At 46.1% G+C, this 25,621-nt stretch overlaps 1 protein-coding gene, 1 long non-coding RNA gene and 1 gene segment (V, D, J or C); 1 reads left to right on the forward strand and 2 right to left on the reverse strand.

Annotated features, from left to right (window-relative positions):
* The window catches only part of LOC140418221 (uncharacterized), a 36,349-nt gene extending 35,676 nt beyond the window's left edge, over nucleotides 1-673 (forward strand). For both annotated transcript variants that reach the window (XR_011944846.1, XR_011944847.1), the window contains exon 3: nucleotides 590-673. This is a non-coding gene — a long non-coding RNA (uncharacterized lncRNA). The remainder of the gene's footprint in view (nucleotides 1-589) is intronic.
* The window catches only part of LOC140418211 (uncharacterized), a 280,919-nt gene that overhangs the window by 109,919 nt on the left and 145,379 nt on the right, over nucleotides 1-25,621 (reverse strand). The gene's annotated exons all lie outside the window — the stretch shown is intronic.
* Nucleotides 624-24,206, reverse strand: LOC140418204 (Ig heavy chain C region, membrane-bound form-like). The segment is given in 7 exon segments: nucleotides 624-647; nucleotides 788-915; nucleotides 4,513-4,842; nucleotides 6,315-6,623; nucleotides 7,448-7,759; nucleotides 7,958-8,257; nucleotides 24,135-24,206. Coding segments are annotated over 7 exon segments (1,431 nt in total).

Here is a 25,621-nt window from a genome sequence, read left to right on the forward strand (position 1 = left end):
CCGCTTGGTGGCGCAGTGGCTCTTTCACGGAGGGGCCTTGAGTTCAGACACATCCCAGACAGGACTGGTGAGAAATATCTGTCTGGGAAAGGGGAGAAAACTGGATAATCGGGGAAATGGAGAGGTGCCGATTGGCCTGAGAGAAAGGATTCAGACAAGTCTTATTTTCTTCATTTTTCATTCAATATTTATTAAAATTTCAGAGAAAATATTACACAAAAGTTTATTTTGAAGTTGACGAAAGGAAACATAACGATTGAGGGTCACAGTGAGAACAGAACACATGCCCTCTGAGCTGCCAAATGTATGTACAACTGTAACAGACACCAGAAAGAGAGAACAGGAGCTCAATGTAAAGGGAAGGCCAAAGTTATGAGTAAGGAACGAGATAAGTTACTTTATTTAGACATGATATTGAGGGAAATTATTAGCTACAATTACATTACAGCCAAAATTATCTCGTACATTTCAAACTGGGAAACAGAAATACTGTCCAAGATTGTCTCAGTTACAGATGCAGAATAATAAACTGAGAGAATTTTACTGTTCGAGTCACCAAGAGGAAATATTGTATTTGTGTCACACACAGATCATAATAAACAGCTGAGGAAAATCTACAGCGTCCGAACGTCAACCGATCACTTGATCTGTAAAAGAGAGAGAAAACGATGAAGCAGATGTTTATAATCTGGGACATTGATGTTAGAGTTTTTAATCAATCAAACATTTAGCGATTTTTGAAACGGCTTCTGTCAGTTTGAAGTGTGAGTGGATTGAATCTTCTCACCTTCACCAGAGTGACTGCAGCGCTGTAGGAAATGCTCAGGAAGAACAGGGTGATGAATGTGGAAGCGGTTGTCCAGATGTTGCCGTTATCATCCTCATCGTCTTCAGTCCAGGTGTGTTCTGTGGTATCTACGAAGATAGAGCCGAATAAGTATAATCAGATTGTTCATTAATCCACGATTTATTTTTAATATTCTCGTTTCATTTTCTCCCGCTGCTAATTCATTCTTTAATATATTTGTCATTGCATATCTACTGTTGCGTTCATGACACTCAGAAATTGATGTCTTTAACTTTTTTTTTTCTAATTAAGGGGCAATTTAGCATGGCCAATCCACCTACCCTGCACATCTTTGGGTTGTCGGGGTGAGACCCACGGGTCATGGGGAGAATGTGAAAACTCCACTGGGACAGGGACCCAGGAGCGGGATCAACCCCAGGTCCATGGTGGCGTGAGGCAGCAGCGCTAACCACTCTGCCACCGTGCCGCCATTGCCTGCCGTTTCTGTTTGTTCCTTAGCTTTTGTGTCTGTGTCGATGCGAAATTCCGTGTTTTGATTTACTCCTCTGTTGTGTGTCCAGATGTCTGTATAGGTTCACTGTGTGTTCATCGTGTCAATGAGTATTGGTCTGTGTATTTGTGTGTCAGCGCCTGTGTGTGAACTTTGTTTGTCTTCTGTCAATGTGTATATATGAGTGATGTATTGTATGTGTATGTGTTGAAATCTATGTTTATATATTATTGCCTGTGTTAATATGTGTTTATACTTTCCTGTCTAGTAATATATGTGTTAATGTGTCTCTTTGCGTTCAACATGCATGCCAGTGTCTTAATGTTTGTGTCTGGATAAATGCGTTTGTGTGTGTGTCAATGCGTGTATTTCATCACAGAATCATCATCATATAATCCCTACAGTGGAGAACGAGGCCATTCGGCCTATTGAGTCTGCACCGACCCTCCGAAAGAACACCCTACCGAGGTGCACGGTGCATGCCCTGCCCTATCCCCAGAACCTCGTAACACCACCTAACGTTTTGGGCGCGAAGGGGTGATATAGCATGGCTTATCCCCCTAACCTGCACATCTTTGGACTGTGGGAGGAAACCGGAGCACGCGGAGGAAACACGGACACGGGAGAATGTGGAAACTCAACACGGACAATCACCCGAGGCTGGAATTGAACCCGGGTTTCTGGCGCTGTGAGGCAGCAGTGCTATTTGTGCGTTGATGTTTGTTTATAACTATCTATTGCTGTGTATTGACGCCTCCATGTGTATTCATGTGTGTTTGTATGAGCGTGTGTACGAATCTGTTAATATGTAACTACATGTGCCCATTAGTGTGTTAATGTGGATTATTGTCTCTGTTTTAATGGAAATATTTCTGTAATTGTGAAATTGTGCGATTGTGGGCGGCACGGTAGCACAGTGGTAAGCACTGTTGCTTCACAGCGCCAGAGTCCCAGGTTCGATTCCTGGCTTGGGTTACTGTCTGTGCGGAGTCTGCACGTTCTCCCTGTGTCCGTGTGGGTTTCGTCTGGTGCTCCGGTTTCTTCCCACAAGTCCCGAAAGATGTGCTTGTGAGGTAATTTGGACATTCAAAATTTTCCCTCTGTGTACCCGAACAGGCGCCAAGAGTGTGGCGACTAGGGTTTTTTCACAGTAACTTCTTGCAGTGTTAATGTAAGCCTTCTTGTGACAATAAACTTTATTTTTACTATTATGTATATGTTATTGCTTACAGTTGTGTTTCATATTCTTGGGTCAGTCTGCGTGTATGGTTTTATATGTTTGTGTTTGCATATTTGTGTGTCTGTGTGGACATGTGGATGTATGTGCATGTTTGTGCATGCCGGCTTGTGTGTGTGGATTTGTGTGTGTGTGTACACGAGTGTCTTTGTGTACATAAACGTGTGCTTGTTTGTGTTTATGTGCATGTTTGTAAATTTTTGTTTGTTTGTGTGTATATGTATGCATGTGTTTCTATGTGTACATCTATGTGTGTGTTTGTGTCTATGTGTGCTCATGTATATGGTTGTGGGTGTGTGTACGTGTGCATGTATGTTTAGTGTTTGTGTCTTTATCTGTCTGTGTATTTGTATCAGCTGCCTGTAGCTTTGCCAGTTGTGGGTATTATTGGTACCGATGTGGAATATGTTGAACTTTCTGCTTATAAATGTGTTTTCTGTGAGGTGCAAGCTGACATCATTGACAGAATGCAAAAATACAAGGAAGTGCCTCAGGAGAGAACAGTGAAAACCCAGGGAGAATTCAATCACCATCTGGATTTGGATTTTGGGAAATCAGTTGTCGCATATGGATAAGAGGAACAAGGGTGCTAAAGAAAAATATGTTGCGTGAATAGATAGTTTAAGAACATATTTAGCATGATGGGCTTTTAAAATCTTCAGCCAGTAAGCTACAAACCATCTTGTAATGTCAGTAACTGAATCCTTAGTGTAGAGACACATCCACTCCCAAATTCCCTGCTTGGGGAGTAGGTGGATAGTGATTTAATAGTCTCTCCCTCTCTGGCCAGCTGAACAAATTCTCTTTGGGTTCCCCCTGCTGAGGAGGTGGAGATACAGAGAGTTCACTCATCACATTCCTTCTCTTTTGGTCGGGAAAGTGGAGGTAAAATGGGTTTATAATGCCCATCCCCCTCTCTCTGTTGGGGAAGTGGGCGGACAGTGCATTTATTTAGGCCCTCCCCCTCTCTTTGTTGGAAGCGGCTGTACAGTGAATTAACTAATGTCCCAGCTCTTTGGTGGGAAAGTGGGGGTACAGGGTTAATTAATGCTCCTCCCCCACTATTTGTTGGGGCGTGGTGATACACTGGATTAACTACTGCCCCCATGCTTTGGTGTGGAAGTGAGGGGTATAGTGGGTTCACTAAGTCCCTTCCTCTTTGTTAGGGAGTTGGGGTGCAGGGCATTAGCGAACGTCCATTCCCCACTCTCTGTTGGAGAAGTGGGGGTGCAGTCGATTAACTATAACCCCTCCCCCTCTCTGTTTGGGAAGTGTGGTTGTAGTGGATTAATTTATGCCCCTTCCTCTCTCTTTTGAGGAAGTGGCAGTAGAGTGCATTAACTAATGCCCCTCCTCCTGTCTCTGTTGGGGAGGTGGGGGGACAGTGGATTAACTAACGCCCCTCCTCCTGATTTTGTAGGAGAGGTGGAGATATAATGGATTAACAATTTCTCTTTCCCCTCTCCGTGATGGGCGATTGTTGGTCCTTGTTTCGGTTTGATTCTCAATTCAGTTCCCAGTGGGTGTGATGCAGCAATTTTAAGATGACATCAATTTTAAAGGGATGGGCAATGGGAGAAGCAGGAACACCGAGATCTAAATGTGATGTGTTTGTCTGTCTGAAATGGGAAATTGTCCGATTTCTCCTCAGCGGGAAGAAAGTCAATGAATATATTTTGTGAATACTGCAATGAATGAATTTTACTCTGTCTCTGACCCAGGGTGTATCTGAGCTCGGAGCTCTGATTGTATCAGACTTGGGGCTGAGACCTGTAGAAATCTTGGTCTCCTTGAACAGATCTAATATCAGCAAAGTCGAAGCTCCATTAATTAAGCGGCTGTGCATTTAAATCACAATTAGAGGAAAAAAAACTTTATTATTTTTAATTTAGTTCGAAATGCAATTGATAGATTCTCATTGACATGAATTAACGGTGTCCATCAGAGCGAGGGAAATGTTCACAAAACTGGGTTTACCGCTGGATTTATCAACCGTTCTGTTGATGATCTTCAAGGGGATGGCTTCATGTCCCACCACACAGGAGTAAGAAGCGCCGCTGGCCCACTCCTCCGCTGCAATGGATAACAGGCTGTACATGAAGAAGGAGCTATTGCCGTTCTCCGCCATCACCTCGGTGTTCTTGTAGTTCCCGGGATTCACCGGCTTGTCGTTGACGGTCCACTTGACGAAGATCTCTCGGGGGGAGAAACCTCTCACTAAGCAGCTGAGGGAGACGAATCTCTGAGCGGAGACGTCTTCAGCCGAGGGCAGGAGGACAGAGACGGACGGTTCCCGCGGATTGGGATCTGCAGAAAATGTACAAAAATGTCAGTAAAATGGGGAATTCCGGAGACATTGGAACCGCGGGTTCGATGTGAGAGAAATGTGTTTTGTGTTGGATTTTAAAGGTTTCCATTTCCCACTTTGGGATCTGTCCGGTTTCATAGCTCGGAGCTGAGGTGGACACAGGCCTTTTCCCTGAGAATTTACGGATATTGGATTCGAAAGTTTCAGAAAGTGTACAGCAGGGAAACAGGCCATTCGGCCCGCCTGTTCTGTGCTGGTGTATAAGCTCCACACCAAGCTCATCCCACCTTACTCCCAAAGGATTGGGAAACTGCCAATGTAACACCCTTATTCAAAAGGGAGGGAGACAAAAACAGGTAACTATCGGCCAGTGACCTTAACATCTGTCAGTGGGAAACGGTTAGAGTCCATGAAACGGATCCAATCGCTGAGCATTTAGAAATACACAATATAATCAACAGAGTCAGCGCGGCCTCGTGAAGGCGAAATCAGTGCCGAACAAATTTAGATGGAGAAATACTGGATAAAGCTGAAGTAACGGGGGAATTGGGGGCCCCCGTGCAGAAACCACACAAAGCAAGTTCTGCAGGTAATATGGAGACAAATTGAATGTTGACATTTATTTCAAAGGAAATAGAATATAAACATGGGGAAGTCTGGCTAAAACTATACAAGGCACTAGTTAGTCGACACCTGGTATACTTTGAATAGTCTCGGTGCCCTTATCTACGGAAGACAGATTGGTTTTGAAGGCAGTCCAGAGAAGGATCACGAGGTTGATCGCGAGTATGGAGGGATTTTCTTATGGGGAGAGGGTAAGTAGGCTGGGCTGTACTGATTGGAGTTTAGAAGAATGAAGGCGACCTAATCGAGACATGAAAGATTTTCAGGGAGCTTCTTAGGATAGACGCTGAGTGGTTCTTTTCCCTTGTGGGAGCGCCTAGGACCAGAGCGCAGGATCACAAAGTGAGGGTTCTCCCATTTAACAAAGAGATGAGGTGGAACTTCCTCTCTCAGAGAGTAGGGAAGCTGTGGAATTATTTAACCCGGGGGCAGTAGATTCTGGGTTGTTCAATATGTTCAAGGTTGAGAGAGAAATATATTAAATCAGTAAAGGCGTCAAGAGATATGGGGATAAGTCGGGAACGAGGAGTTGAAGATTATCACATCAGATCAGTCATGACCTCACTGTCGGCTGGACCGGTGTTGATGGGCCCAATGGCCTATGTCTGTTCCTAAGTCTTGTGGTCTATGGTCTCGCTCCATCTAAACCCAATATCACTGCTTTCAATTCATTGTTCGTTCATCTGCATATCAATTTCCCCCTTAAACTCTAATCGCCCAGAGTATTTAGTTAGTGGATATCCAATCAGAATGGACCATAAATACACTGAATGCTAAATACTGACCGCTGCACTGACACTAGAAATAGACACAATGACTCACTTATTGCTTCAATCTCTCTACCCACCTATTTTTTTGTGGATTGAAATTCTTAAAGGAGTTGGCAGGTCCTGATGGCTCGCCACACAGTCAAACACAGCCCCACTCAGCCAGGCTTGTGTCGAGATGTTTAATTTGCTGACCACGCTTTCAGTATCTGCCCCAGGCTGGTCGGCAATCTCTGATTTCAGTGGCTTCTTCGCTTCACTCCAGGACACGTTGACTCCATAAGGAGCATTCGAAATGACGCAGGTTAAGGTTACAGTCGCCTCCAATAAGACCTGTTCTATTGGTGGTGGCAGTATTGTTACTGAGGCATCAGTGCAACCGGAAGGATCTGCGAATGAAAAAAGTGGAAATTAACCCAAGTTTGATCTTCAGAATCAGGGCAGCAGTACTCAGCCTTCACTCTACATGGGAATAAATCAACTTAGAAACATCAACCTCTAAAGATCGCCTTTAATCTTCTGTAAGCAATGGAAAACCAGTTTGGTTTGTGAAAACTATTCTCATTGTGAAATACAATCAGCCTCGATATCATTCTAACGAATCAGCATTTCAGCATTCCCAATACAAATATTCCATTCCTGATCTCAGGAACGAAGTACTGGCGGCTGATCCATAAATAGGTTGGATGAACTTTCCAACACTTTCCCCCGGAGCTGTTATCAGTTAAGTGTTTGAGACACCCACTGACTCAAATATAATCAGCTGTCTCAGGATAAAGCTGGCATCAAGTACCCCAGGGGCTGGTTTAGCACAGGGCAAAATCGCTGGCTTTTAAAGCAGACCAAGGCAGGCCACCAGCGCGGGTCCAATTCCCATACCAGCCTCCCCGAACAGGCGCCGGAATGTGGCGACTCGGGGCTTTTCACAGTAACTTCATTTGAAGCCTACTTGTGACAAGAAGCGATTTTCATTTCATTCATTCACCTCACTCACTAAATGACTTCAAATTATACGGATACATTTATTTCTATATTCATAAAATCGTGAATGATAAGCAACCCTCATGCAGCTCTTACATCAGAATGAAACACAAACGACATGGCAGTAAATTAGAAGTTATTCTGTGCTTTGCACTAACTTCAGTAAATTCCTGATTTGGATTAACATCAGAGTGCAGGATGATTTATTGTTTCCTCTGTTTGAGTCTCTTACCAGACGCGGTGATGTTGCGACTTTGGGTGACCTCTTGATGAGTGACCAGGCAGGTATAGACGGCTTTGCTGAACCATTCCCGAGCGGAGACTGTCAGCCGACTGCTCGCCGAGAAGTTCCCGTTCACTTCACAGGGGGGCGAGGTGACAAATCCTGAACCCATGGGTTGTCCATTCTTCAGCCACTTTACCGTCATTGACTTTGGCTGGAAATCGTTGATTGAACAGACCATGGTTGCAAATTTCTGTCTTGAGATTTCTTCATTGGAACTCACGGTGAGGAGAACATTTGGAGTGTTGACAGGTGGAGGGCCTTCAAGAAACACAGTTAGACATTTCTTGAGGAAGATGTTGTAACGAATAAAATGACGAATTATATTTTAACAGTTTCTCTGTGGTCACTATTTCGCGCAGGAATCAGAACTATGCAGAGAACCATAAATGTGTAATCACCAAAGATGTAAATAAAGTAATCAAAGCATCTGTTTCTCACAGATTCCACAAAACTTACATGGAATTCCAATGCTCTTGTCTGAGCCGCTGTGTCGAACCTCACAGCTGATTTTGCTGCATCCCCCCTCTGACTCGGTGATGGTTAACTGGCTGCTCAAGGTGTAGGTTCCCTTCTTGTTTCTCACTGACGGGTACTTCTTAACTCCAGTGGTGATCAGCTGCCCATCTTGCTTCCAGGTAAGGCTGGTGATTTCTGGGGAGTAGTCCATCGCCAAACAGCCGTAGGTCACGGAGCCGTCATTGTTGTGTTGCTGACAGGAGGAGACCAGGCTGTAGAGAGTGGGTGGAGACGGTGTTGCTGGGAAAGAATGGCCCATTCAACAAGTTAGACTCTGTTATTTGTGATCTATAAATTACCAAGCACATCAAAATGTGACGATGCATTTAACCTAACATGTTCTCATTAACTGTTACATCCATATTTCAGCGTCTATTAGTTCTATGATTTGAGAATCACCATCTCTTTGCCGCCTCATTAGAAACTCGCATCCCTTTCTCCGTTTCTAACACATACAAAAAATAACATTTGATGCCGCCTGAATGATGTAACTGTCATTGGATTGAAGGAGAGGAGCAGAGAGTTTCCCCCATTATTTCAGCCACCATGTAAAATAAAATAGAAATGTTGCCATAGTCCCGGGGACTGCCCTTTCCTTCTGAGAGCTGACTGGTGGTGATTTCACCTGAGGGTCACCACACCCTCTTTATGAATATCCTCAGCCGGTACAACAATTGAATCCGCGCTTTTGGGAGCGCTCTTCATCACAAACCAGCCGTCCAGCTAACTGAATTGTATACGTCACAATCCAGCTAACTGAGCTGCGTACGTCACAATCCAGCTAACTGAGGTGTGTACGTCACAATCCAGTTAACTGAGCTGTGTACGTCACAATCCAGCTAACTGAGCTGTGTACGTCACAGTCCAGCTAACTGAGCTGTGTATGTCACAATCCAGCTAACTGAGCTGTGTACGTCACAATCCAGCTAGCTGAGCTGTGTACGTCACAATTCAGTTAACTGAGCCGTGTACGTCACAATCCAGCTCACTGAGCTGTGTACGTCACAATCCAGCTAACTGAGCTGTGTACGTCACAATCCAGCTAACTGAGCTGTGGACGTCACAATCCAGCTAACTGAGATGTGTATGTCACAATCCAGCGAACTGAGCTGTGTACGTCACAATCCAGCTAACTGAGCTGTGTACGTCACAATCCAGCTAACTGAGCTGTGTACATCACAATCCAGCTAACTGAGCTGTGTACATCACAATCCAGCTAACTGAGCTGTGTACGTCACAATCCAGCTAACTGAGCTGTGTACTTCACAATCCAGCTATCTGAGCTGTGTACGTCACAATCCAGCTAACTGAGCTGTGTACGTCACAATCCAGCTAACTGAGCTGTGTAGGTCACAATCCAGCTAACTGAGCTGTGTACGTCACAATCCAGCTCACTGAGCTGTGTACGTCACAATCCAGCTAACTGAGCTGCGTACGTCACAATCCAGCTAACTGATCTGTGGACGTCACAATCCAGCTAACTGAGATGTGTATGTCACAATCCAGCAAACTGAGCTGTGTACGTCACAATCCAGCTAACTGAGCTGTGTACGTCACAATCCAGCTAACTGAGCTGTGTACTTCACAATCCAGCTATCTGAGCTGTGTACGTCACAATCCAGCTAGCAGAGCTGTGTACTTAACAATCCAGCTAACTGAGCTGGGTACGTCACAATCCAGCTAACTGAGCTGTGTACGTCACAATCCAGCTAGCAGAGCTGTGTACTTCACAATCCAGCTAACTGAGCTGGGTACGTCACAATCCAGCTAACTCAGCTGTGTACGTCACAATCCAGCTCACTGAGCTTTGTACGTCACAATCCAGCTAACTGAGTTGTGTACATCACAATCCAGCTAACTGAGCTGTGTACGTCACAATCCAGCTAACAGAGCTGTGTACTTCACAATCCAGCTATCTGAGCTGTGTACGTCACAATCCAGCTAACAGAGCTGTGTACTTCACAATCCAGCTATCTGAGCTGTGTACTTCACAATCCAGCTATCTGAGCTGTGTACGTCACAATCCAGCTAACTGAGCTGGGTACGTCACAATCCAGCTAACTGAGCTGTGTACGTCACAATCCAGCTCACTGAGCTGTGTACATGACAATCCAGCTAACTGAGCTGTGTACATCACAATCCAGCTAACAGAGCTGTGTACTTCACAATCCAGCTATCTGAGCTGTGTACGTCACAATCCAGCCAACTGAGCAGGGTACGTCACAATCCAGCTAACTGAGCTGTGTACGTCACAATCCAGCTAACTGAGCTGTGTATGTCACAATCCAGCTAATTGAGCTGTGTACGTCACAATCCAGCTAACTGAGCTGTGTACGTCACAATCCAGCTAACTGAGCTGTGTATGTCACAATCCAGCTAACTGAGCTGTGTACGTCACAATCCAACTCACTGAGCTGTGTACGTCACAATCCAGCTAACTGAGCTGTGTACATCACAATCCAGCTAACTGAGCTGTGTACATGACAATCCAGCTAACTGAGCTGTGGACATCACAATCCAGCTAACTGAGCTGTGTACGTCACAATCCAACTAACTGAGCTGTATATGTCACAATCCAGCTAACTGAGCTGTGTACGTCACAATCCAGCTAGCTGAGCTGTGTACGCCACAGTCCAGCTAACTGAGCTGCGTACGTCGCAATCCAGCTAGCTGAGCCGTGTACGTCACACTCCAGCTAACTGAGCTGTGTACGCCACAGTCTAGCTAACTGAGCTGCGTACGTCACAATCCAGCTAGCTGAGCTGTGTACGTCACACTCCAGCTAACTGAGCTGTGTACGTCACAATCCAGCTAGCTGAGCTGTGTACGTCACACTCCAGCTAACTGAGCTGTGAACGTCACAATCCAGCTAGCTGAGCTGTGTATGTCACAATCCAGCTAATTGAGCTGTATACGTCACAATCCAGCTAACTGAGCTGTGTACATCACAATCCAGCGAGCTGAGCTGTGTACGTCACACTCCAGCTAACTGAGCTGTGTACGCCACAGTCCAGCTAGCTGAGCTGTGTACGCCACAATCCAGCTAACTGAGCTGTGTACGCCACAGTCCAGCTAACTGAGCTGCGTACGTCACAATCCAGCTAGCTGAGCTGTGTACGTCACACTCCAGCTAACTGAGCTGTGTACGTCACAATCCAGCTAGCTGAGCTGTGTACGTCACAATCCAGCTAACTGAGCTGTGTACGTCACAATCCAGCTAACTGAGCTGTCTACGTCACAATCCAGCTAGCTGAGCTGTGTACGTCACAATCCAGCTAACTGAGCTGTGTACGCCACAATCAATTTGTGTTAAAGATGTTGTCTCTTCATTTGTATCTGTGCAGTTTTGGGAAATTCCCTTTGTTCAAACTGACTGATACCACCTCCTCTCTCCATTTCACTACCCCCATTCTCCAAACTAGAGAATAGTGGCATTGCTTCAAAAATACCTTCGGAATGCTCATTTATATAATTACCATAAGGTACTACATTTGAGTAATTGCAACATTCTCTAATTTTAAGATCATGAGGGAGGCGGCCATTCAGTCGGTCGAGCCTCCTCCCCCATTCAGTAAGCTCCTGGCTGTGCTGATTGTGGTGTTAACTCCACATTCCGCCTGTCACTGAGACCGGGCTGTCTGCAACCCCCCCGCACCCCGCCCCGCGCTCCCTGTGCGTCCCCCCATCTCTCTGCGGTTCCCGCTGGATTTCTGTACCTTTCTCCTGGTCCCTTCACTTTCGTTTAGCTCTCTGCTCTTTTCCACGGCTCTCTGCGCTTTCCTCCGCATCTCTGCACTTTCTCTCGACTCTGCATTTTCTTCCTGCTCTTTAGTGCTTTGCCCAGGTGTGCTGCACTTTTCCCAGTTCTTTGTGCTTTTCCCGGTTCCTGGCACTTTGTGCGGGCTTTTTGAGGTTTTCGCAAGCACTGTGCGCTTTACTCCGATTCTTACCGCTTATCGCCCACTCCATGGACTTTCTTCCGGTTCTCAGCACTTCCCCCGGCTCTGTGCTCCTTCACCCGGCTCTCTGCACATCCCCGGCTCCCTGCACTCCCCCCCCCACCCCCCGTCCCCCTCCCCCTCTCCCGGCTCTCTACACATCCCCCGGCTCTCTTCACTTTCCCCGGTCCACGCACTCTCACCACCACCACCACCACCCCCCCCCCCCGCTCCCCATCCCCATCGGCACTCTGCACCTTTCCCTTGCTCTCCCCACTTCTTTCCAACTCTCTGTCCTTTTCTACGACTCTCTGTGTGTTCCGCTGCATCTCGGTCTATTCCCCTGCATTTCTGTCCTTTCCCCTGCATCTCGATGCCTTCCTTCCAACTCTGCCTTTTCGCCGCCTCTTTGCTCTTTTCCACCGCCTCGGCGCTTTCTCTCGGCTCCGGGGTCTTTCCACGGCTCTCTGCACTTTCCCCGGCTCCCGGCAGTCCCGTGTCATGCAGCCACATTCGGGCGCCACTCGTCATCAGTTTCGCTCCAGTTCTCCATTCCTCTCTCGTTGCAGCCGCTCCCTTGCCCATTTCCTGGGCATGAGTGAGAGAGGATGAGTGAGTAACTGAGTGAGGGTAGGAGAGTGAGTGTGGGTGAGTGAGTAACTGAGTGAGAGTAGGAGAGCGAGTGTGGGTGAGTAACTGAGTGAGGGTAAGAGAGTGATTGCGGGTGAGTGAGTAACTGAGTGAGGGTAGGAGAGTGAGTGTGGGTGAGTGAGTAACTGAGTGAGGGTAGGAGAGTGAGTGCGGGTGAGTGAGTAACTGAGTGAGGGTAGGAGAGTGAGTGTGGGTGAGTGAGTAACTGAGTGAGAGTAGGAGAGCGAGTGTGGGTGAGTAACTGAGTGAGGGTAAGAGAGTGATTGCGGGTGAGTGAGTAACTGAGTGAGGGTAGGAGAGTGAGTGTGGGTGAGTGAGTAACTGAGTGAGGGTAGGAGAGTGAGTGCGGGTGAGTGAGTAACTGAGTGAGGGTAGGAGAGTGAGTGTGGGTGAGTGAGTAACTGAGTGAGGGCAGGGGAGTGAGTGCGGGTGTGAGTAACTGAGTGAGTGTAGGAGAGTGAGTGCGGGTGAGTGAGTAACTGAGTGAGGGTAGGAGAGTGAGTGTGGGTGAGTGAGTAACTGAGTGAGGGTAGGAGAGTGAGTGCGGGTGAGTGAGTAACTGAGTGAGGGTAGGAGAGTGAGTGTGGGTGAGTGAGTAACTGAGTGAGGGCAGGGGAGTGAGTGCGGGTGTGAGTAACTGAGTGAGTGTAGGAGAGTGAGTGCGGGTGAGTGAGTAACTGAGTGAGGGTAGGAGAGTGAGTGTGGGTTAGTGAGTAACTGAGTGAGGGTGAGTGAGTTGGGTGATTGAGGATGTATGAATGTTGATAAGTGGCGGATCAGGGGTGACTGACTGAGTGAGGGTAGGTATGTCACCGAGGACAAATGAAGGGTGTGTGAGGGAGAGTGAGTGAGACGCAGAGAATGTGAGACTCTGGGTGAGTGAGGTTGTGTAGTGAGAGTCAGTGAAGGTGAGTGAGCGAGGGTCAGTGAGTGAGGGTGAGTGAGTGAGGGTGGGTGAGCGAGGGTGGGTGAATGAGGGTGAGTGAGTCAGGGGGTCGACTGCTGGTGAGTGAATGTAGTGGGTGAATGAATGAGGGGAAGTCAGTGAGCGTGGGTGAGTGAGGGTGAACGAGTGAGGGTGGTTGAGGGACGATTGAGTGAGGGTGGGTGAGTGAGAGTGTGTCAGGGTGGGTGGGTAAGAGAGGGTGGGTGAGTGAGGGTGTGTCAGGGAGGGCGGCTGAGTGAGGGTAGGTGAGTGAGTGAACGTGAGTGTGGGTGGGAGAGTGAGTGAGTGTGAGCGCCTGAATGAGGGTGAGTGAGGATACGTAGGTGTTTGAGGATGAGTGAGTGACGGTAGCTTACTGAATGAGGGTGTGTGAGGGTGGGTGAGTGAGGGTGTGTGAGGGTGGGTGAGTGAGAATGTGTGAGGGTGGGTGAGTGAGGGTCTGTGAGGGTGAGCAAGTGGGCGTGGGTGGGTGACTGAGTGAGGTTGAGAGCCTGAATGAGGGTGGGTGAGGATGGGTGGGTGTTTGAGGATGAGTGGGTGAGAGTGTGTGAGTGAGGGTGAACGAGTTAGGTTGGGCGTGTAAGGGTGAGTCAATAACGGTGAGTGGTGCTGAATAAGGATGGGTGAGTGTGCGTGAGGGTGAGAGTGAGGGTGGGTGAGTGAGAATGTGTCAGGGAGGGTTGGTGACCTAGGGTGGGCGAGTGAGAGTGTGCGAGGCGTGTGAGCAAGAGTGTGTGAGGCGTGTGAGGGAGGGTGGGTGTGTGAGCGTGTGTCAGGGAGGGTGTGTGAGTGATGGTGGATGAGTGAGAGTGTGTGAGGTTGGGGGGGTGGGGGAGTGAGGGAGCATGAGGGTGGGGAAGTGAGGGTGTGTGAGGGTGGGTGAGTGAGTGTGTCAGGGAGGGTGGGTGAGTGATGGTGTGGGAGTATGGGTGACTGAGGGTGTGTGAAGGTGGGGGAGGGTGTGTGAGGGTGTGTGAATGAGAGTGTGTCAGGGAGGGTGGGTGAGTGAGGGTGGGGGTGTGAGGGTGTGTGAGGGTGGGTGATTGAGGCTGTGTGAGGGTGGGGGAGTGAGGGTGTGTGAGGGTGGGTGATTGAGGGTTTGTGAGGGTGGGTGAGTGAGAGTGTGTCAGGGAGGGTGGGTGAGTGAGGGTGTGTGAGGTTGGTTTACAGAATGAGGGCTTGTGAGGGCGGGTGAGTGGGGGGGGGGTGTGAATGACTGAGTGAGGATGAGAGCCTGAATGATGGGGAGTGAGGGTGGGTTTGGATGGGTGGGTGAGGGTGGGCGAATGAGTGTGGGTGGGTGGCTGAGTGAGGGCGAGAGCCTGATTGAGAATGGGTGAGGATGAGTGAGGATGGATGGGTGTTTGAGGATGAGTGGGTGAGAGTGTGTGAGTGAGGGTGAGAGTTAGTTTGGGCGTCTAAGGGTGAGTCAATGACAGTGAGTGTTGCTGAATGAGGATGTGTGTGTGTGAGGGTGTGAGAGTGAGGGCGGGTCAGTGAGAGTGTGTGAGGTGGGGGAGTGAGTGTGGGTGGGTGACTGAGTGAGGGTGAGAGCCTGAATGAGGGGGGTGGGGTGAGGATGGGTGGGTGTGAGGGTGTGAGAGTGAGGATGGGTGAGTGAGAGTGTGTGAGGTGGGGGAGTGAGTGTGGGTGGGTGACTGAGTGAGGGTGAGAACCTGAATGAGGGGGGGAGTGAGGATGGGTGTGTGACTGAGTGAGGGTGAGAGCCTGAATGAGGGGGGGGGGGGGTGAGGATGGGGGGGTGTTTGAGGATGAGTGGGTGAGAGTGTGTGAGTGAGGGTGAGAGTTAGGTTGGGCGTCTATGGGTGAGTCAATGACAGTGAGTGTTGCTGAATGAGGATGTGTGAGTGTGTGTGTGAGGGTGTGAGAGTGAGGGTGGGTCAGTGAGAGTGTGTCAGGGGGGTGAATGACGGTAGGTGAAGGAGGGTGGGAGTGTGAGTCTGCGTGTGAGGGTGGTTAAGGAAAGGTGTATCATTGAGGATGGTTGAGTGAGGGTCAATGAGTGACGGTGAGAATGGTGAGTGAGGGTATGTGAGTGAGTGTGGGTGAGTGACCATTCCCAGGTGCTCCCAGCCCATTGGGACGATGTTTCTTGGGATGATTTTCCGCTCAGGCTCAGCTTTCTGTTGCCTGTTGTCCACAGCCGAGCTTGGGGCTCCTCCATTCGGGTCCACCACCCCCAGCTCCTCCTCTTCCTCTCCATCGATCCTGTCCTGATTCTCCACATTGATCAGCTTTCAGTAACACCGGCTGTGTACAGTCAGACAGCAGTGCAGATCACTGGGCAGCTGCTTTAATACTTTCAGTAACACCGGCTGTGTACAGTCAGACAGCAGTGTAGATCACTGGGCAGCTGCTTTAGTACTTTCAGTAACACCGGCTGTGTACAGTCAGACAGCAGTGTAGATCACTGAGCAGCTGCTTTAATACTTTCAGTAACACGGGCTGTGTACAGTCAGACAGCAGTGTAGATCACTGGGCAGCTGCTTTAATACTTTCAGTAACACGGGCTGTGTACAGTCAGACAGCAGTGTAGATCACTGGGCAGCTGCTTTAATACTTTCAGTAACACCGGCTGAGTGAAGTCAGACAGCAGTGTAGATCACTGGGCAGCTGCTTTAATACTTTCAGTAACACCGGCTGAGTGAAGTCAGACAGCAGTGTAGATCACTGGGCAGCTGCTTTAATACTTTCAGTAACACCGGCTGAGTGAAGTCAGACAGCAGTGTAGATCACTGGGCAGCTGCTTTAATACTTTCAGTAACACCGGCTGTGTACAGTCAGACAGCAGTGTGGATCACTGGGCAGCTGCTTTAATACTTTCAGTAACACCGGCTGTGTACAGTCAGACAGCAGTGTGGATCACTGAGCAGCTGCTTTAATACTTTCAGTAACACGGGCTGTGTACAGTCAGACAGCAGTGTGGATCACTGGGCAGCTGCTTTAATACTTTCAGTAACACCGGCTGTGTACAGTCAGACAGCAGTGTAGATCACTGAGCAGCTGCTTTAATACTTTCAGTAACACCGGCTGTGTACAGTCAGACAGCAGTGTAGATCACTGAGCAGCTGCTTTAATACTTTCAGTAACACGGGCTGTGTACAGTCAGACAGCAGTGTAGATCACTGGGCAGCTGCTTTAATACTTTCAGTAACACCGGCTGTGTAAAGTCAGACAGCAGTGAGGATCGCTGGACAGCTGCTTTAATACATTCAGTAACACTGGCTGTGTAAAGTCAGGCAGCAGTGTAGATCACTGAGCAGCTGCTTTAATACTTTCAGTAACACCGGCAGTGTACAGTCAGACAGCAGTGTAGGTCACTGGACAGCTGCTTTAATACTTTCAGTAACACCGGCTGTGTACAGTCAGACAGCAGTGTAGATCACTGGACAGCTGCTTTAATACTTTCAGTAACACCGGCTGTGTACAGTCGGACAGCAGTGCAGATCACGGGGCAGCTGCTTTAATACTTTCAGTAACACCGGCTGTGTACAGTCAGACAGCAGTGTAGATCACTGGACAGCTGCTTTAATACTTTCAGTAACACCGGCTGTGTACAGTCAGACAGCAGTGTAGATCACTGGGCAGCTGCTTTAATACTTTCAGTAACACCGGCTGTGTACAGTCAGACAGCAGTGTAGATCACTGGACAGCTGCTTTAATACTTTCAGTAACACCGGCTGTGTACAGTCAGACAGCAGTGTAGATCACTGGGCAGCTGCTTTAATACTTTCAGTAACACCAGCTGTGTAAAGTCAGGCAGCAGTGTAGATCACGGGGCAGCTGCTTTAATACTTTCAGTAACACTGGCTGTGTAAAGTCAGACAGCAGTGTAGATCACTGAGCAGCTGCTTTAATACTTTCAGTAACACCGGCTGTGTACAGTCAGACAGCAGTGTAGATCACTGGACAGTGCTTTAATACTTTCAGTAACACCGGCTGTGTACAGTCAGACAGCAGTGTAGATCACTGGACAGTGCTTTAATACTTTCAGTAACACCGGCTGTGTACAGTCAGACAGCAGTGTAGATCACTGGACAGCTGCTTTAATACTTTCAGTAACACCGGCTGTGTACAGTCAGACAGCAGTGTAGATCACTGGGCAGCTACTTTAATACTTTCAGTAACACCGGCTGTGTAAAGTCAGGCAGCAGTGTAGATCACTGGACAGCTGCTTTAATACTTTCAGTAACACGGGCTGTGTACAGTCAGACAGCAGTGTAGATCACTGGGCAGCTGCTTTAATACTTTCAGTAACACCGGCTGTGTACAGTCAGACAGCAGTGTAGATCACTGGACAGCTGCTTTAATACTTTCAGTAACACCGGCTGTGTACAGTCAGACAGCAGTGTAGATCACTGGGCAGCTGCTTTAATACTTTCAGTAACACCGGCTGTGTACAGTCAGACAGCAGTGTAGATCACTGGGCAGCTGCTTTAATACTTTCAGTAACACCGGCTGTGTAAAGTCAGACAGCAGTGTAGCTCACTGGGCAGCTGCTTTAATGCCGATATAATTTCATTTTTCACAAAACAATTTAGAACTGGGACAATGAAGATTCCTGCGACTTAATGGATTTTCATTTTGCAAATGGGATTTTTCTGCCTGCAAAATTCTTGTCATATTGTGTCAGAGAGAGTGTGTTGTGTTTATTCATTCTTGTGATGCAGGCGTCTCTGGCTCGGACAGCATTTATTTTCCATCCCTTATTGACTTTGAGAAGGTGGCGAGCTTCCGTCTTTAACCATTGCAGTCCAGGTGGTGTTTCCCCAAGTCAGTTACATGATTTTGAACCAGCGGCAGTGCAGGGACGGTGATATATTTTATAGTCATGATGCTGAATGGCTTGGGATTGAACTTCCAGTTGGTGGTGTTCCCAAGTCTCTGCTGTCCTTGTCCAGGTGGCCGCTGTCATGGGTTTGGAAGGTGCTGTCTGGGGAGACATGATGAGCTTCTGTAGCGGATCTTTAAATGGCGGACAGGCTTTGGGGAGTCAGGAGATGAGTTTTTCACCGCAGGATTCCTCACCTTTGATCTGTTCTTCTGGCCTCAACATTTATATGACTCACCCAGATCACTTTCTGGTCTATGTTAATCCCCAGGAGGTTGTTAGTGGGGATTCAATGATGGTAATGCCAGTGAATGTCAAGGGGCGGTGGTTAGATCCGTTCTTACTGGAGGTGGGCATTGCCTTCAATTGGGTGACTTGACTGTTACTTACCACTTGTCAGCCAGAACCGGATAGAGCCTCCATGTTGCTTTATTTACAGGTTTATTTAGTGACTGCACAGTTGCAAATTGTGCTGAGCATGGTGCAATCATCTGCCATCAACCCCTGTTCAGACCTGATGATGGAAAGAAGGCCATTGATGAATAAGCTGCAGATGGTTGGACCTGGGACACTGCCCTGAAGAAGTCTCGCAGTGATGTCCTGGAACTGAGCTGATTGGCCTCCAGCAATGGAATCCATCCACCTTGGTGCTGGTTGTGACTCCAACCAGCGGGGATTCTTCCCCTGATTCCCATCCATTCATTCTTTGGTTGGGTTGCTTGAGGTCACACGTTTCAATGCTGCCTTGATTTGGCGGCACGGCAGCACAGTGGTTAACCCTGTTGCTTCACAGCGCCAGGGACCCGGGTACGATTCCCACTTGGGTCATTGCCTTTGTGGAGTCTGCACGTTCTCCCCGTGTCTGGGTGGATTTTCTCCGGGGGCTCCGCTTTCCTCCCACAAGTCCTGAAAAACGACCTGTTAGGTGGTTTGGACATTCTGAATTCTCCCTCTGTGTATCCGCAAAGGCGCCAGAGTGTGGCGACTAGGGGCCTTTCACAGTAACTGCATTGCAGTGTTAATGTAAGCCTACTTGTGACAGTAATAATGATTATTATTTTTATTATTGATGTTAGTTCAGTCGCTCTCACCTGTGTATCTGAAAGTGTGTGCGTGTCTGAGTGTGTTTGTGCGAGGGAGAGTGTGGGTATGTGTCTGGGAGCCTGTGATTGTGTATGCATGTGTCTGCATGCATGCGTGTGAATGCGTGTGTGTTTCTGCAAGCGATGGATCAAGAGAGTGGGAGAGAGAGAGTACACGTGTGAGTGTGGGTGTGAGAGAGTATCTGTGCGTAAGGGAATATCTGTGCGTGAGAGAGCATCTGTGTGTGAGAGCGCGATTGTGTATTTGTGCGAGCGAGAGGACGTGTGTGTGTGAGGGAGGAAAATAGTGTGCACAGGAGAGAGACTGTAAGCGCAAAATTGTGTGTGTGAGAGAGCATGTGTTTGAAAGAGTGCTTTCACAAGAGAGCATGTGTGAGAGAGCATGTATGCACCAAAGCATGTGAGCGAGACAGCATGTATGTGAGGGAGCATGTGTGCAAGAGATCACGTGTGTGAGAGCGTGTGTGTGAGTTTGTGTGAGAGAGGGTGTAACAGAACATGTGTGAGAGAGTATGTGTGCGAGAGAGCATGTGTGTGAGAGAATGTGTGCATGAGACAGCATGCAAAATAACATGTGTGTGAGAGATCATGTGTGCGAGAGTGCATGAGTACGAGATAGCATGTGTGAGAGAGCATGTGTGAGAGAGCATGTGTGAGAGAGCATGTGTGTGAGAGAGCGCAAGTGCAAGAGAGAATGAGAGAGCGTGTCTGTGAGAGAGCTTGTGAGTGAGAGAGCATGTGTGGGTGAGAGAAAGAGCGTGAGAGAGTGAGTGTATGAGAAAGCATGTATGTGAGACAGCAAGTGTATGAGAGAGCATGTGAGTGAGAGGGATTGTGTGTCAGGGAGCGTGTCTGCAAGAGAGCATGAGTGTGAGAGATATGTGTGTGAGAGAGCGTGTGTGTGAGAAAGAATGTGTGGGAGAGTACATGTGTGTGAGAGAGCATGTATGCAATGGAGCATGTGTGTGAGAAAGCACGTGCGAGAGAGAGCATGTGTGTAAGCGACCATGAGTGTGAGTGAGCAAGTGAGTGAGAGAGTGTGCGAGAGAGTGTGAGTTTCAGAGCGCATGTGTATGAGAGAGCATGTATGCAGGAGAGGATATATGTGTGAGAGAGTAGATGTACAAGAGAGCATGTGTGTGCGAGAGTCCGTGTGTGTGAGAGAGCGTGTGTGTGAGAGAGCATGTGTATGAGAGAGCGTGCGTGCGAGAGACCATGCATGTCAGAGTGAGTGTGTGAGAGAGAGCGTATGTGTGAGAATTTATGTGTGAGAGAGTGTATGTGTGAGAGAGACTGTGAGTTTTTGAAGAGCTATTGTGTATGTGAGAGTCTCTGTGAGAGAGAGTGTCTGTGTGTTTGAGGAATAGTCCGGGTTTCTGGGAGAGAGGGAGTGTGTGGGGGAGAAACAGTGTGCGGATGAGAGTGTGCCTAGCATGTCAAATTTCACACTGAAACACAGGGGAACGAATCATTCAAACTGCTTGATTCTAATTGATAAATAGTCAACTTACGACAAATGAAATGTAATAACCTCTTTGAAATTAAACTGATATTAATTTCAAACTCCCTTCCCCTTTCAGCTATTTCTCCTGTCTGTCTGAACTGGGCAGAATGTATTTTCACTGAGAATGAACACATTAAATATAACAGATTGAGGGGAGTTTAATGTCCGTGACAGAGATCCAGCGTTTGATAAGAAATAAACAAACCAGGAAACATTCACATTGGAAACTGATTACCTGATTTGATCCAATGTCTTAATTAAATACAACCAACAAAACAATGGAGGCGGGCCATCTCATCAACCGGAGCAAATAAATGTATTGTTTTCTAATTATTTTCAGTACAATTAACCATTCTCCAATAGCTTTGATATCACACGCCAGTATGCTCCTCAATTGTAGGAGTTAATTTATGTTGAATTAGTTAGTACTAATGTCGCATTGCAAGTTATTGCCAATTGTCAATTAGTTGACCTGTCAGCTGATTTGTACTCTATAATATAAATAATAAAACATGGTTCTCTGTAATTCAAAACCTGCTCCTGCTTGAAATTTGGATTTAATTAAATATTAAACTTCAAATTATCGGATGGAATAATTCAGACATGTGTAATATCTCATCTGTTTGTTAAAGCGGTATTCCCGAATTGATAAACTGTTGTAACTCGAAACTATATATATATAAAACAATAAAGTCCTTGGTAGTTTGTGATCAATAAAAGTGTTTCCGAGATTTAATCATTCAGGCAATTCGATTAACTTTATTATTGAAAATATTGCTTAAGAAAAGGAGATCCAAATTAATCAGTGCAAAACTTAATGAAAACAATTCAGTCAGATCCTCCACAGCCCTGAAACATTGTGAGAAAATGATGGAGAAATGTTCTTGTTCAATTTACGAGCTTGAGGCTCAGATATAATCTATTCTTAGATTGTATAATTTGTTTTATTTCTATAATGTTATATGGTGTACCGCACAGCTCTGCGAGACAGGATGTTATTATTTTTTGCAAAGCTAATATTCTCCTTTTGTAATTAAATTAATCTCTTTGAATTTCAAGCTTTTACTTGTCAAGCTCCAGCACTGTGCAGTCTGAACATTTCTACAATTTAAATAAAATCATAAGAACAATTCCCGCACTGTCAGCGACTTCCGCCTCTGAGAAAACTCTATGATTAGGTTAGAGACAACTACAAATGTTGAAGAGATAATATTCTTGCTGCTGCACATAAATAATACAATAACCGGATACATAAATTGCCAAACTGCAATATAAAACTCCTATTTAAGTAACTGCAAACGTAATCAGAGAAATAAAAATTAATTCAAATATATCTTGTGTAACTGAACAGTGCTGTAAAATCAGGATGTTATTATTAAAACAGTTTCAGAAATAATCATTAAATATTCCCAGCCTAGAAACTTTTCTGGTCATGCTGATGGTGTGCCGAGCACAGCAGAATTGTGGACGGAGATTGATGATTAATGATATTAATATGAAAATATATTTGGATAATATGATGATAATACCGCATTATAATTGTTTGTTACATTAATTTTACTCACGAATTTGAAAACGTTTTAATTAAATAGTTTCAGACTGCAGTAACGAATTGCGTTCTTAATGACGCCATGGTTTAGTTTAATCAGTAATCATTAGGTAAAATTTAAAAATGTCCATCAAATCTTTAATTCCTTTCTTTATTTTCGAAACCTGCCGCGTTTACTCCCCACAATTGTGTTTCAAGGAGATTCAAACGCGCAAACCTTTTTACATTTAACCAGAAAACGTGTAACTGCTCAATGTCACCCAGTTTGAACAATGCAGAAACAACGTACAAACAGAAAACCGCTTCACAAATTGTACTTATTCAAAGTCACCCAGACACACCATCTCCTCAGCAGCAAAACACCAAAACTCATCGTGAGGACTGAACCCGTTTCATTGAGAAGCAGCTCAATTCTACATTCAACAGAATCAAACGTAACATTTCAAAAACATCTGAATATCGAATCCAGCAAACCAGTTCGACACCAAATGTATGAATTTTCAAACTAAATAGAAATACAGAATAACAGTAATATCACTGAGAGCAGGTGGGGTATGTCCAAAATATTTTTGAAACTTTACCACATTTTATTCATGTTGGACCATATTTCAAACGCATTTAAACAGTTGACAGGAGAGATAAAAGCTGCATCCATCAATACCGCCAAGATGGAACATTGAAGAAAAGCCAGGCTGTGATTGCAGGAACAAATTATGTTCGGAAAGAGCATTTTAAACCGAGGTTCACTTTAATCTGCAATCATCACTTTTAAAAAATACTCTAAAACCCTGACTGTTTTCCACCTCCAATCGTGTGCCAAGCAGTTTCAAATACGTGTACTGTTTTCATTCAATTACGAAACATGGAAACGCTCAATATCACCGAGTTTAAATAATGTAGAACGCCAGATCCGTTTCACAAACTTTACTCATTCAAAATCACCCAGACACAATCTCCTCAGCAGAAAAACACCAAATCACATCACCGAGGGGCTGAAACTCGTCTCATGGAGAACCAGCTCAATTCTACAAACACTTTCAACAGAATCAAACAGCATTTCAAGAAAATTTATATCTAGAACCCACCAAATCCGCCTTTCAGCAAGTGAATGAACAATTAAAACAAACAGAAATATGGAAGAATATCATCAGCATTGTCAATAAGCGGGAAGTGTTCAATAAATTGACACAGATACTGCAGCATACTTTGTGAATATTGGGTGGATTTCTAACACTTGTGCAGGAGCGGTAAAATCTGCAGCCACCAGATGTCACCGAGATTAAACATTGCAGAAATACCAAACTGTTTAACAGGCGTTAGGTATTTAAAGTAACCCAGCCACAGTATCTTCAGCAAATAAACATCAAATCATAACAACCAGGGACTGAATCCCTCAGCAGAACCTTTTGTCAAGAGGCAGAATAATTCATTTTTCAGCTGAATCACACGAAACATTGCAACAAAATCTCAATACAGAATCCAGCAAACCCGCAATTCAGTGAACGAATGCATAGTTAAAATAGAAAAAAAAAGACTCAAGTAAAACAGTTCATAAATAATGGAATGGTTCTTACCTGCAGTCACCGTCACCATGGTGCCTTGTCCCCAGGACTTCATAGCGTCACAGTGTCACATTCCCTGGGCAGCTCCGTACAATAACCGGACCTGCACAAAATAGACAGAAATCCACCATTATTTTAAATATTCACAACCCAGCGGCAAAGTAAACTTGTAATGAATTTTCATTAAATTAGAATTGCATTTGTGGATATCGCTTGCTGTTCAGAAATGACCCTAATGTTTTATATTTCAGAGTAACACATGAACATGTTATTGAAATCACGAACTAATGAGTGAAGAATTATCACAGATTTCCCATATTAATTATTGTCATTTTGTCAGAGCTGGACATAAATAATGCTTCACTGTGAATAAAGTTGGATTGTAAAAGCGAGCACTGACCCAGCCTCAGTTAATTGGTGCTGAGGGGCTTTTTGTATTGACAGTAACTGCTGTGCTCCAGTTATCACAGTGAGACACAGCGTGTCAAATACTGCGGCAGACTGTTAACTGTAAAATACAGAGATTTAATTTCACTGCGCGTTCAAAAAACTAACTCTGTATCTTCCAAGAGCGAATCTGTGAGTTATTTCAGCTTGTCCTGGTCATTACATTTATAAAGAGGATCGGAACACTTTTAAACCCTCGGGGCACATTTAGCGTGTAGGTCAACAATGATAAAGTGGAAGATTTTTATACCTTTTTACAAACTAATATTGTGTTTTATTTAAGCCTCATTTACGTTGACAATCCTGCTGTGGCCCTGATCACCAATTTGGACAAACACTTTCACTGAGGTTTTTGTATGAGGATGTCGCTGTGCACAGCACTGTGACCCACAGTGACAGACACCCGCACAAAAACTGCACCCACTCTCTGTTCAGTCCTGCCGCTCAATATTCTCTTCAAATAGATGCGTCGTTTAGAATTCATGCAACATTTCACAAAACACAATGCACAAAGGTCTCCTCTGTGTAACAGACATATTCAAGATAACATTATATCCAAACCTGTAATTGCTAAAACTGTTGACAGAGAAGATAAACACAACTAAAGTCTCACCACATTAAGTAGGTTGGTTTGTTAGATTTTACGATTACATTTTCTCCAGATTGGTTTTGTAGCGGACGGCTTGGGGTCTGGCTCACTGATATTAACATCACATTTAAAACAAGTACTGACCTTCAGGTTAAGATGAAAGTTGCTGAATTCTCTCTCGAGCTGTTCTTGTGCGGGTCCAGCCCTGGTTCCTCTCGCTGTGGGTTCCTGCACAGTAATAGATGGCGGTGTCTTCGGTCTTCAGGTTCGTCATGGCCAAAGAGAAGATGCTGTTTGAAAGGTCTTTGGACGCAGTGAATCGGCCTTGAATCGCTGAGGCGTAGTACTGACTAGATGAACGATAGTAGGCAGCCAGCCACTCCAGCCCCTGTCCGGGAACCTGGCGGACCCAGTGCATGTAATCGCTGTTGAGATCGAAGCCGCTGGTTTTACAGGTCAGTCT

This window comes from Scyliorhinus torazame, chromosome 5, assembly GCF_047496885.1.
Source record: "Scyliorhinus torazame isolate Kashiwa2021f chromosome 5, sScyTor2.1, whole genome shotgun sequence".
In the NCBI taxonomy this organism is placed as follows: domain Eukaryota; kingdom Metazoa; phylum Chordata; class Chondrichthyes; order Carcharhiniformes; family Scyliorhinidae; genus Scyliorhinus; species Scyliorhinus torazame.